We start from the raw sequence: 14,519 nt of genomic DNA, 5'->3' as shown, positions 1-14,519 counted from the left end.
ATATTAAATTCAAGCCAAAGATCTATATTTCCTGACTATTATTCGCCAATGCCATGCATTTTTCGCCGTACCAAAAATGCGCAATTTTATGGAAAGGAAAAGTGATAAGACTTGTATTTCAAAGTATGTTTGAAAGTTGTTGTTTTTTGGGGGGGAGCTAAAATTATAAATGTTTCTGTGGGAAGGCATTAGGTACGATTCTGCTAATTATCAAAGGTTGTGAACTTTAGAATAATTAATGTGAACAACATTAAGTAGGACATTTAATAGGATGTACGTGGAACAGAAAACCTTATTAAAATTCAGATTTGTCAGGAATTCTGCGTCCATTAGTTCTACCGACTAAAGAACTAGATTTTAAAATTATAAATGTTTCTGTGGGAAGGCATTAGGTACGATTCTGCTAATTATCAAAGGTTGTGAACTTTAGAATAATTAATGTGAACAACATTAAGGAGGACATTTAGTAGGATGTACGTGGAACAGAAAACCTTATTGAAATTCAGATTTGTCAGGAATTCTGCATCCATTAGTTCTACCGACTAAAGAACTAGATTTTAAAATTATAAATGTTTCTGTGGGAAGGCATTAGGTACGATTCTGCTAATTATCAAAGGTTGTGAACTTTAGAATAATTAATGTGAACAACATTAAGGAGGACATTTAGTAGGATGTACGTGGAACAGAAAACCTTATTGAAATTCAGATTTGTCAGGAATTCTGCATCCATTAGTTCTACCGACTAAAGAACTAGATTTTAAAATTATAAATGTTTCTGTGGGAAGGCATTAGGTACGATTCTGCTAATTATCAAAGGTTGTGAACTTTAGAATAATTAATGTGAACAACATTAAATATTACATTTAGTAGGATCTACGTGGAACAGAAAACTTTATTGAAATTCAGATTTGTCAGGAATTCTGCGTCCATTAGTTCTACCGACTAAAGAACTAGATTTTAAAATTATAAATGTTTCTGTGGGAAGGCATTAGGTACGATTCTGCTAATTATCAAAGGTTGTGAACTTTAGAATAATTAATGTGAACAACATTAAATATTACATTTAGTAGGATCTACGTGGAACAGAAAACTTTATTGAAATTCAGATTTGTCAGGAATTATGCGTCCATTAGTTCTACCGACTAAAGAACTAGATTATTATTCATTAATAACTTACAGTAATTGTACTATTTTATATTTGTACTTTTACTACTTTTTCCATTTTTTTTTTTTTACTATTTTATTCCCTTTCTATTTTTCTTTCTACATTTTTTTTATTTTCTGTTTTTAACTCTGACTAAGGAACTAGATGATTAGTCACCAGTAACTGTAGTTACTGTACTATTTTATGTTTGTGTCTTTATTGTTTTCCTTTTTCTTCATTTTTTTCAACTATTTTATCCTATTTTTCTTTACACATTTTTTACATTTTGTTGTTTAATTGGATTGTTTGGCATTCCAAATGATTTATGTATAAACGAGCCGGCTGCCTGCTCTTGGTGGCCTGCAGTTTTCTTTGGTGCCTTCCTACCAGATGGGTTCTTTCGCAGAGTCCATCTTTTCTCGTCTTCTTTCAGCTTGGGCAGAATTTTGATCTTGTATTGTCTCTTCAAATTGTCATTGTTCTCATATTCAATACTAAATTTTCTTCAAACAAAAGAACGGGATTTAGTATCACCATTATCATATAATATCTAATCATATATCATCATTATCATCTAAAAATATTTAAGAATATCTTATCTTTCTTCCTAAAAGGCGGGCATTTTTCTTGAACTTTTTCACTACAAAACATATATTGTAGAAAATAATATAACATTGGACAAATAAGAAATACATTCCTCCACATGGTCAATAAAGGGAAATATTTAAAATATTAAACCAAAGAGGACAGTGGAGAGTGGACAAGAGAGAGAAAGAAATTGGTGTAGTTCCAATTTCTGATTTTCCACATGTTAAGGCTAGTAGGCCATACAAGGATATATGATAACAGATTATTTTTCTGCCTTAATAATCAGGTTCGAGCCATAAAATATTCTCTACTGCAATGAAAGAAAGGGCTCGGACTTGAGGAGAGATTTAGAGAAACGATAGATGATTTGTCAAAAAAAAAATGTTTTCATTCTTAATTGTGTAAGATCATCCAATTAACAATACATAAATAGACCGCTGAATTTAAATGGATTTCTTTAAAGTTATCAATAGTACAATATTAAATCCAGTCTTTAATTTAAAACTATTTAGAAAACATGAAAAGTTTTCACATGCATTTGTATCTATTTTCAGTAATTAATTAAAATACATTTTTTTTTGTCTTCCAGGCCACCTTTCACTGGGCCAGATCCAATGAAAACGTACAACATTATTCTCAAGGGCATCGACGCCATTGAATTTCCTAGAATTATTTCAAGAAACGCGCAAGCACTAATAAAGAGGCTCTGCAGGTAAACTTCATAAACAAGCATTCATAATTATACCCTTTCTTAAATTACTTTTTTATTGTTAAAAATGCAAACAAGATTGCTTGAAGTTTGATTGCAATATTTTTGTTTTCAACAGGGATAACCCTGCAGAAAGAATTGGCTACCAAAAGGGTGGAATTCAAGAATTACAAAAACACAAGTAAGTAAAAAAAAAAAGTTACATGAAAATGTTTTTTTAATTTTATTTGCCTTCTTGTTTTTTTAATTTTATTCATGTATAATTTGAAATCTTAGTCCATATTATTTTTTTCCCTCCCGTAGAAAATTTTATTTATATTATTGAAATATTTCAGAATATGATGGTGAATATAGAATTCCATTTTTAATAAAATAAGAGAAATTTAATGAATTGTTAAATCCACTATAGTTATTTTTATGCTTTATTTGTAGTTTTATGTGCATTTCTCTTTATTAAAAATCATGCTAATAGAAATATAAGATCCTGCTTAGAAAATTCCTACTTCCTTCTTTGATTAATAAGCTCCATCTATTTGTTAAGAAGTTGATTTTGTTCTGTTAGATTGATACTGACTGATATATCTAAATTTTGCTTTTAGGCAAGTGGCGCCATCTAGTAGTGAATATGAGAAAAATTAATTGCAAAATAGTTTAATATATATGATTGCGAATTATAAGGCTTAAAAACTAGAAATTAATTACAATATTTTTTATTTTTAGGGCATTAAAAAATTGTTTTTATATTATCTTTAGAAACATTTATGTATTTAATTTCGTACAATCCATTCTTATATGCGTTAATTTTTTCTTTGTTGGATATAAAGTATTCATTTCTCTATTTAATATTTTCAGGTGGTTCGATGGCTTTTATTATGATGGACTTCGAACACGCACATTAGTACCTCCCATTATTCCTCAAGTGAGTTTCAACTTTCGAAAATCCTTTTTTTTTTTTAATGTATACAATTTTATGTACATTTAGAAGACATTTTTATATAATGAAACAATTTGCATAATTAATTCGTGTTAAAACCCTTTATCGTTTTTATTCTGTTAAAAAAGTTGCTATTTAATGAAGTGGAAATAAAATTAAAAATATAAATAGTCGATAAATATTAATTTATTCGCTGAAGTTAATTGCAAAACTGAGTAATAATTATAATAAATCCAAGAAGTTAAGAGTAATTGAATTTTCGATTATATTTCAGAAATTAAAGAAGGTAAGAAAAATAAATATCTCTATTCTAAAAAATTGGAACTTTTAATTAAAATTCATTCTGTATTTTAATATTATATTATATGAGTAACATACCTTTGAAAAGATTAGGCATAGAAATTTTAAAAATTTATGTATCTTTTGTTTAAAAATATTGTTGTTTGAAGCAATTACCTATGATCTAGTAAGTATGATGTAAAAATGGTAATAATTTATCAAATAAGTAGATCTATTAAGTTGTTCCAATAATTATCGCTGATCTGCATCACCAAATTCTTTTGAAATAAGAAATGATAACAACTTTAACGAATTCCTATGAAATTCTCTTATATTTAGTAACATATAATATAATGCAAAAATACTTTAGTTCATGCTCTCTCAGTCAGATCAAATGTAAATTCAATGACTATGTATATATTAAGGAGGATGGTTTACCAGAATTTAGCAAGGTTTTTAATCATAATTAAGATCTGAGGAAATAATGTCAATTTTTTTTTGTATAAATGTTAACCTTTAATTGATAAATATTGGGGTCTTATAAATAATGTATACAGTAAATTAGCGGTCTTCACTCACCGGTAATTTACTGCATAATAGGATCGCGTCCCTGATATATTCTATCATGTATCAGGTATATAAAACTGATTCTGATAAAGTTGATTATCTGAAGGTCTGTGCTTTCAGAAACATGTAAACGCTATAATTTAAAATCGCATTGACACAAATATATCAAATTTGGTATGAGATTTTGACTACAAGTGCAGTTATGTACCAAATTTTTGTTTTAATCGACTGAGGAAAACGCGTCTAAAACACAAATTCGATTTTTGCTTATTATTAATGATACCATTAAAGTATGAAATCCGTTATTTTATTGAATACCTAGTTATTCCATGAAATAACTGATCGTGTCCGTTAAAGTGTAAAACTCTCTTGTATTTCATGGTTTAACTCGTTATTTCATAGAATAACGATCTGCAGCCCGTTAAAGTGTAAAATAATCTATATCATATACCTCGCACGACAAATACATTTACCTTCCACCCCTACTGCATTTATGTCTTTGTTTGTTTGTTTTAGAAATAAAAAAATGTTTTTGTTTTAGAAATAATGTTCTTTATAATTCCAAGTGTCATTTTAGTAATCCTTGTTGTAACAAATGATTTTATGGTACGTTTCCATAAATATCATTTATACGCTGCATAAATTAGATAAATTGCTTCTTTTTCGTTTTAATTGTCCATCATTAGTTTAATTTCATTTTAGATAAATTTTTTATTTTACACTTTAACTGTCTCTCATTAGTTGATTTATAGAATACCTAGTTATTTCATAGAATAACTAGTTAAAGTGTCAAATTAATAACATATTACATACTTTAACGGACACGATCAGTTATTTCATGGAATAACTAGGTATTCTATGAAATAACTGCATTATATACTTTAACGGTAACATTAACACATGCAAGGGATAAATCGCCAAATAACTCGCCAAGAATGACACGATAGATTCAATAAAAATGCTAAATTCAGGAAAGATAATATTTCGTAGCTATTAGACGGCGTAAGGCGTTTTTGACATGGTAGGTTTATTACAGAGTACGCTATAAAGTGTTGGAGATATTATTCCACTGGTTCTATTAACTTACATTCACCTGCTTAGTAGCACACAAATACTGTACAACATTGTATGACATTGATCAATATTCGCATGCTGTATAATATTATGGAATATTGATTAATATCATATAATATCGCACAATATTCTACAATATTGTGCAACAGGCTGTGCTATCTGGGTTAAAAAATATTTTTTTGACTGTTATAGATTTTCTTACCTTTTTTCGATGTTTTTTTAGGTCCGTAGTCCTATTGATTATTCTAACTTCGACCGATACCCTCCCGACGAAGACCCTCTACCTCCAGATGATCTATCAGGATGGGATCAAGATTTTTGAGTGTGCTAATCATTTAGGGATTATCTTTTTCAAATTACCAATTCCATTTTCTTTGACTCAACCTGCTCGAGGTTGAAACCCAGAATGTATTTTTTCATAGAGCTAGTTTTACTTTCATGGCAGAACTTTGGAATCTGTGTGATGCAATTCATTTGAACATTATTTTACCAAACTGTAATTTCAAGAAACCTTCCACCTTTGCATTATTTTCTATAATGCAAAGATTTTGAAACAATTATTTTTTTTATTCACAAATATATAGTTTTTTTTTTTTTGCATAAATTGCTAAAAATTAATATGATTTTAAAATCTTTGTCCACATTTGAATTATGGGCATTATTATCTGCAAATTAATTATTCAGAGTAGGACAGATTAATAGGATGTTTTTGAAATAATGACAAAATCTTGATAAAAAAATATTCTGATAAATGTGATTACATAGAATTTCATGATGCCCAGTAACGAAAAATCACATCTTGCGAATAATATTCATTTTTGCTTTTGCATTGAATTTCTGGAAAATATCGCCATCGTTGCTGTATTTCTTTCCATATTTTCCTATGTACGTACCTTATGTGGATTAATAGGCAATTTCGTTTTCATTTATGAATGTTTTGTACGAAACTTATGAGCGTGTTAAATTAGGGAACAGTGTTAGTTTGATTAATTGTTAATCAAAGCATATTAATCGGTATTCCACTTCTCACAAAACAATCGTAAGCAAAATTGCATTATTAGAACTTCCGCTACTGCATGATGCCAACTGAAATTCTAATGCTATAATTAAACAGAATATCCCCACTTTGTACCCGGCCATCTCTTAAAGATCGAGCATACACTGTTTCAAAGTCATCCTATTTATCTGTCACATATTGTAAAATGGAGATTGTAATAATTTTATTTACATATCACTTTAGTTTGAAAGCTATAAAGATGCATAAATAATACAGAAGTCATAAGAAAAGAAATTTAATTCTCGTTTTGAAGGAATTATTGATGAATTAAGATCATAGGAAGTCACATTTCTCGCACAATATTAAAGTAAAACTGATTGTTAATATTGTTGAGAGAATTGTAGTCTACTTCTGAAGAAGGTGCTAATTTATAGTTATTTCAAAGTAAAATCCGTCCTTTTTGATAGAGGTTCATTGGAAATATTAAGGAGATACTTAACTTTTTCTGTCTATTATTATCATGATAATTTATGCATAAGCGTTTTTTTTTTTTTTCTTTTATAAAAGTTTATTTTTATGTTTTAATTTAGCAAATTAACCATATTTAAGACGAATGAAAAGATTTTTAATTTTTGTTAATGGTAGTTCCATCATTTAAAATAGTGTGTGATTAAATTGCAAATTTAATTATTTCTAAAAAAGTATTAAAAATTTTAAGAATGCATTGAATTTTATATTATATTTAATGCTAATTTCCAGAAATGTTAACGTTTGTGAATATGTCTAAAAAAATTTAATTATGTTTGAAATAAGCTGTTTTAACCCTTTCTAGGGCCGTGGGAAGTATGCTTTCCACCAAATTTATCAATCTTTGTAGAAAATTATGTAGGTTGGCATAAGTTCTGACAAATTTTTTTAGTAAGTCAGAAACTTAGATGCTTCAGTTCTTTATCGGAGACAAAATGATGTGTCTTGATTTGTTACTTAATTATTAATTAACCAAATTAATTAATTAATCAAATTAAATTTATCTAATAAGCTAAATGAATCCTTTTATTATTCTAATTTCAAGCCTAAAAATATTTTACATGATATGACTAGAAAAAAATGGCCTTTTAAAGGTTTAAAGCAGTTTTTTTAGTTTCTATTATTGTTCATATTGACTGTTAACTTTTTTAACTAATTATAATGTACTTTTATGGGTGCATAAATGAAATATAGCTTCTGTGAGAGCAGTCCATTAGAAAACCTTAAAATTAATTTTTCATTAGCAGATGTTTGTGTTTCTGTGTAAGACAAGAAACTAATATATATTCATTAGCGATTTTTTATGAAAATTGTAATTTTTATCTGATTTTCTAAGAAATATTTGCAATTTCTATTACATTGAAATATTTTCCAATCAACTCCATATCTTTGTTATGAAAAGAAATATTGACATATTTTCATTTTGTAATAAGTTTTTAAAACCATTTCAGGATTCTTCCATATCTAATTTAGATTCAATTATTTTCATCATATTTTAGATTCAATAATTTTCAACATATTGAATTTAGATTGTTTCATGCAATTTTGTTTTCACTGCCAAATTTTATATTACATATTTATGTATAAAAGAAAGTTTATACATGAGACAGTTTAAACAAATTTTTATATATTATTGATGTGAAGTGATCTATATCTTGTTATATGATTATATATATTTATAAATTAGTCACTAACAAAAACTATTTAATTTCAGTGCTGTTTTATGATATTGATTATTATCATTGTTAATGTTTTCATTATTCAATTTTATCATTAGTTTATTTTAGAGTGAAAAAAAAACAGCTCTCTAAATTTTCATCATATATATAGTGATGAGTAATGGATTTAAAATGCATCTGTTGAACTAATTTAGATGAAATGTGGATGTTTTTCATTATTATATGAAATTTTTAATGTTAGTCATGTATTTTATTAATAATGCTTTATCATCTCCGTTTTTAAATTTTGCTCAATTGTAGTGGCACTTTTCAGTGCTTGTACATAATGTAAAATTATTCTTAAGGAAATTATATTTACTTTAGAAAGTTGTGAGTGATCTTTTGACAATAAAAGTTATTGAAATGAAGAGTGTTTTTCTTTCTTTCATTTTTTTTATTTATACATCACGTTTACTTGGGAATTTTCTTGAAAAAATGGATCTGCATTATGTAAAGAAAAAAATTATGCAAGTTGTTTTATTACGTTTTGTTATGTCTAATTTTATATCCCAGTTTTATATATCTGGAAGCATTTATTATGCACGTTTTTAAAAAGATATTTATTTAATGTTTTCAGTTTTCACTAAGAAATTTTTATCAGCACAATAAAAGTCTTGTTAATAAAAGTCTCGTGTTAAAAATTATATGATCTCAGTAATCATTCAAGTTTTAAATACTCGGCTGATATTAAATCATTAAAATAATTGATGATTAGAAAAAAAATGAATTTTAAATTTAAGCAGGGATAGTCCAGTGAAACAAATTTTTCTGTGGGTCAAGGCTTTTTTTCATGTTTTATTATTATAAAGCTATAATATTTTTTCTCTGCGCAGGTAGTCTAATAGTAAGGAAGAGAGATTTATAGATATTTTTAATGGATGTCAGATCAATGACACCTCTTTCCTTGGCGACCATATGGCCTCTAAATTGAATGCTCTAGAAAATTAAGAATTATGGAGATATATCTGTAAGGAGACAAGAACCAGATATCCTACTAGAAAATTTTATACTTTTCCACGCTAGTGCCATTTTAAACAGGGTCTTCAGGAAATATTTATAATAAAATGGCAAAATCTTTGGGATAGTGGAAATACTGGCCGTTCTGTTTATAAAGTCATAGAAACAGTAAAATTGCCACCACTTTCTTGGACTCGTGAAGAAGAAGACATGGTCCCGTGACACACGGTCTTTGAGAAGTCGGCGTGACAAACGATCTTTTCTTCACCGTTTCCATTTATTAGAAGATGACTATTGCGCTTGTGGAGAAGTCAGCGATCCCATCCACTTCGCGACATCCTGCCCTTTTTCTCTTTCATGGCACCTCCGAAAACCCTCCTCTTCGCTAAAAAGTATTTGGTACAAAAGATTCTTTAATAATTCATCTTCCGAAAAAAGAATCATAAACATGATTAGATTCCTAATTGATCACGGAGAACTGTTCCAATTAGATTAACCCTATCAATTTTCAAAGCACCATTTAATACACCTCGCATTTTATTCATCCTTTAGACCCCTCAAATAACTAATTTTTATAATCCTTTCATATTTTCACTCATACTGTGCATTATCATGTTCATTCATCCAGTTTTATTGTTTCCAGATATTTTTCATTCTCGTTTTATTCATTTCTTGTTATATGTATTCGTATTTTGTCATTTGTTTGTTTCTTTCAAATTGATTTCTGTGTGATTTTTTTAAATAAAGTCCACCTACATTTATACCAAACCAGAAAGGGGCCACATGAACTCTAAAAACGGATGTGTGCTGTGGTGTTAAGTATACTTTTGCACGGAGATTGTATAAGCTGAGATCTTCACACAACGATGGAATTCTCATTTTGGAGAGTGAGTTTGTAGCTGCACTTTGCACTTTATTGTGATGTTGCTGTTGTTGTTGTTTAATAACTATCTGTTGTTTGTTATGTGTATGTGTCTACGTCCTTCCATGGTATACATTTCGATTGCATTTTTGCTACTTGTGCTTTGTGATTTTCGTGAAATAAAGCATCGTTATTCATTAGGAGTTGGTCAAACTTCTTATATCCTATGTTGAAACTTTATTTACACCCCTCGAGGTCCAAGGTTTTCCGGCCGAGGGCGCTGTGTCCTCCTCTGGGTTTTCTTTGTCCGACTCAGTCTTGTTGTGTCTGTTGTAGTGTCTTGTTGTGTACGAGGTGATGTAATGTTGTATTGCTTGGTCTTTCCAGTAAATATGTTAGCAGTGTGTGAATAAAATGTGAAAATCCACTAGTTGCCTCCAGTTACTTTCTAACAGTTAAGAACTTTTTGAATCATCCCATTGCTAATTGAATTGAATTATGAAATTGAATTGAAGTCTAAATATCATATATCCCCGGAACCCCAGTACTTATTGAATGAACGTCCTATAATTAAAATATTCAAAATACAAAAGTCCAATTTTTTTGGATATTCAAAAAATTTTTAATATGTAAACTTTTATAGGCTGGTATTGTTTGATGTGTTATGTGAAACATTCTGCTGTGCTGACTATTGACCTTCAAACTATCAAAACTGGCTTGTAATTATTTCTTGATTATTAGCGGTCACCAAGAAAGATTTTTCAAGATTTTTAACATATTTTCATTGAAAATTAAAGCAAAATTTTCCCCTCGATATTTTAGATCAGATTATCGCATTAAAATTATGGGTAATTTATAAATTATTTTTTACATCATATAAAATTTTTAAAAAATCAATTTTTTTCATGATACCTTTTTTATTTCCATGCAGCTTTTAGGCTAATATTCATAAATTTTTACTATATATTTTAGAATGTTATTTATTTCTTATTGGTTAAATTACGAGACTTATTCTAATGTCCATTGCGATAATATTTACGTTATTTTTGTGTACGCACGTTATCGTTGCTATATAATTAAGAGTAAATGTTAATATTAAAATTAAGATAGAGGGATGAGGTATAAAACAACATTATCATGCTATTTTATTTACGTCTAAAGATTCTTTAATTTATTTTTTTAATTAAAGATTTACATGGATTTATTTTTTTTCTTTTAATTTCGTCAGTAGTTTAAGGTGGAGTTTAATAAAAAAATTAATTATATAATATTACTTTTTTCCCAATTTATCGTATACGAAGTTAAAGAGAAAGATTCTATCGAGATTATGATGAATCTTCACTTTCTAATCTTCTTGAGTCTGAAAACCATTTTTTGGAGGGGGAGGGGATTATATTTGTTTGTGAATATGATAACTCAAAAGCGTGTTGAACTACGTGGATGAAATTTAGTATATAATTTGATCAACAAAAATGTAAATCTTTGTTGATTTTTTTGACCAAATTCATCAGCGGTGTGACCATTTGTCATTGTATTGTCACGTAGATACTTTTGTATAGAATTCAATGATACACACACGAAGTAGAGCTAACCCAATTTATTAACTGAACACAGAACTGAGAATACAGTGACTGACAAATCTTCTGCTTTTATACAAGCAGAGAAAGTTCCAGAATACTCTTCTGGAGACAGTAAGAAAAGTCTAGAACACTTGTCTGGTAAACTAAAGAAAGGTCCAGTATCTTCTGGAACATGAAATAAAGGAAAACATAAAATCAAACAATTAAGTATTTACATATACTATTAATCCCATCGTCTCTAGCGGGATTCGAACTCAGCTCTCTTGATATGAGACCAGTTCCATGATCATTCGGCCATGGAGACTCGATTGTCTTTCTTCAATGCGGCAATATTTATTCGTATGTATTTGAACGCTCTTCATTTATCTTTAAAAAATGAAATTTGGTTTGCTATTTTGTGACAAAAACTGTAGATCTGTCTTGAGATGTGGATCCAGAATTCGTAAAGAAGGTGCACAAAATTCATACTCTAGGTTCTTTTGTATAGAAGGTTTTTATAATTAAAATTTCATTTAGAAATGGTTATAAAACGGAAAATTATTGGACAAAATGCTATCAAACCTGGTAATAATTTACAGAAGAACATAAGATTTGTTTTCCTGAAAATGAAAAGAAAAAGTTTAGAAACTCACCACTTGTGGATAATGGCGCTGTATGCAATAGTTTTGTTAAACATCGGCCTTAAAATATTTGTAGACAGATGAGTCTCATTTTTACCTAAATGTTCTCATATTCATAAGTACAGAATTTGGGCCATGCACTTTCACTATGTAATTCCCCTAATTTAACTGCATTCTTCTGAAGTTATCTTAGACAAAAATGTTCCAGGGACATTACATTCTATAATCATCTTACGGTCAATGTTCGTTAACAATACTGATACAACACTATTAGTCACAATTTTGAGTTTCTAAAGTTTTTTCTATTTATTTGCGGGTTCATTTCAGTTCAGTTATATTAACGTACCGTTTTTAAAGCAACATTAAGGCTATTTTGGGACGGACTTCGTAATTTTGAACCGCGGTCAGCCGACGAGGACGACATCTGAAAGGACACCCTAATCTTTAAACTTCTGCACCATACTAGCGGGATGTTATTTGTCTCGACGGATTTAACGTGCATCACACAAGCTTACACGCCGGTTCTTCGATGAATCGGATCTCGAACCTAAAACCCTCCGAAGCCACCACTATCAGGCCACCACGGCCTTTTATTTGCTGAAAAACGAATCCTATATTCTCCTGTAAATTAATATTAGGTTTGATATGATTTTGTCCAATATTTTTTCTTTTATGGCCATTTTAAAGGAAATTTTAAGGATAAAGATTCTATACAACAAAATACAAAATTCTGTTTATTATGTCACAGCTAGTAGAAGTTTTGTGTATGAAGAAGAGACTTGCTTTGGTGACTTGCCGTGATTTAGAATGTTGTTGTCTATTTGGATGCAAATTTTATAATGAAAACCGAAATGAAGATAATATATTGGACTGTCGTTGTTTCGTGTATTGATTCAATTAATTTAATGTGTGAAAAAATTAAGCAGAGAATACTTCAGCTGCTATCTGATACAGTATCACACCTGGTTAAATAATGTCCCCCATTTCAAGAATACAAAATCACATTTTAGTATTGCCCTGTATTTCAAAAATGAGTAGAAATAACATTTTACTCAGGAATATTTAATTATTTAGGGATTTCTACTTCTGTAATTTCAAGCGTCAGAATGATTTTGCATTTATACCTGTAGCTGGATTTTTTCTATTTGCATGTAATAAGTGTATACCTTTTATAGACATTTCAAAGTAGTGACTGGCCATTTTTTCATTTTCTTGTAATAAGTATGCCTTTTTTTTTTTTGTTCTTTTTTATAAAAAACAGTAGAATCTGAATCAGCCAGTTGCATCTGATGCACAATCATTGAATAATATTTTTACGATTACAATGTCTTATCTTCGCGTATGCGGAGTTAAAAAGAATATAAATTAGTATTAATTCTATAAAAGTTCGTTTTTAAATTGTTAATCTTCCACTAAAAAAAAAACATTCGAAATAAATGAGTGCGGCATTCTAATCTGTTATGTAAGTGTCAAATCCTCTTCTTCTCTCTCCAAAAAAGAATTTTTGCATTGTCCCACTTTTCTCCTCATCTCCGTCGTTTACGATAATTTTTAACGATCCTTTCAGATTTCCGATGTCATCAAGTGCCCGATTATGAAATGTTTTACTTCTCGCCTTTACATGACACCAGGCGGTAGCAAAATGAAGTAAAATGGCATCATAACTAGCCAATAATGTTTCGAAGAGAGGGGTTGAAAATAATATTTCGCTAGTCTTTATAAATTGGAAGGACTTCAGAAATAAACGAAGCAAATAAAAATCCATTTTGAATTATATATTTGATCAGGAAACAGTGATTGTGTTTTTTGTCTGGTATAATTGTTTGTTGAGTTTGAAAATACAGTACACTCCCGAGTTTCCAGCCTAAAGTGGCGGAAGGATGGAGAGGATAACAAAAAAAGCCGGATAGGCCGGAATTCTATGAATTCTTTTCTTTTCCCACCAATATCAGAAGACAAAGTTTTTATACCAAAACTCACTGTTATAATATCTATTTTCCCACTTTTTATTAAGTACTAAGCTCTCCATTTATCTTAAGTCACATAGAATATGGACCCGGCCACGCCTCAGTGAATCGTAGAAGTAGTTGCCGGTAACTTGCCGAGATAAAATAGAAGACTCTGTACTGGTAGTTTATATATGTTTATAGACTGCAGTTTCAAGAACTTATTAGAGTAAAAATAAATTAAAGGATATAAAATGTTCACATTTTAACATAAATTCTATAAAGTCTATCTTAAATGCAGGAATTATAAACCAAACATTAACGGAAATCGTTCACTGTGGTACACTGGAAAAAAAACATTAAGCATAATTCAAGAATAATTTACGCATACTGTAGTACTGTGCAGTTATTATCAGGAATAGCAGCAACAATTGAGGTCCGTTACATACTGACGAAACAATGAACAACGAGCAGCACGCTGCTCTTTTCCTGTCACAATTTGTCTTTTGCACACGAC

The 14,519-nt window shown here is 29.3% G+C and overlaps 1 protein-coding gene across 3 annotated transcripts in view; it reads left to right on the top strand.

Moving 5' to 3' along the window:
• Positions 1 to 7,901, top strand: part of LOC129972326 (cGMP-dependent protein kinase, isozyme 2 forms cD4/T1/T3A/T3B-like) — a 123,058-nt gene extending 115,157 nt beyond the window's left edge. Inside the window, exons 15-18 of one of the 3 annotated variants that reach the window (XM_056086460.1) lie at positions 2,322 to 2,444; positions 2,560 to 2,622; positions 3,294 to 3,360; positions 5,519 to 7,901. In XM_056086460.1, coding sequence (XP_055942435.1) covers positions 2,322 to 2,444; positions 2,560 to 2,622; positions 3,294 to 3,360; positions 5,519 to 5,617 — 352 coding nt within the window. In that variant the 3' untranslated portion in view covers positions 5,618 to 7,901. Of the gene's footprint in view, positions 1 to 2,321; positions 2,449 to 2,559; positions 2,623 to 3,293; positions 3,361 to 5,518 lie in introns of those variants that run through there. The other 2 variants (XM_056086538.1, XM_056086614.1) reach the window with 2 other exon arrangements.
• Positions 7,902 to 14,519: the final 6,618 nt, after the last annotated feature.

Source organism: Argiope bruennichi, chromosome 1 (assembly GCF_947563725.1).
Source record: "Argiope bruennichi chromosome 1, qqArgBrue1.1, whole genome shotgun sequence".
Lineage (NCBI taxonomy): Eukaryota > Metazoa > Arthropoda > Arachnida > Araneae > Araneidae > Argiope > Argiope bruennichi.
Note: the sequence above shows the minus strand (reverse complement) of the source record. Positions and strands in the feature narration are given on the sequence as shown.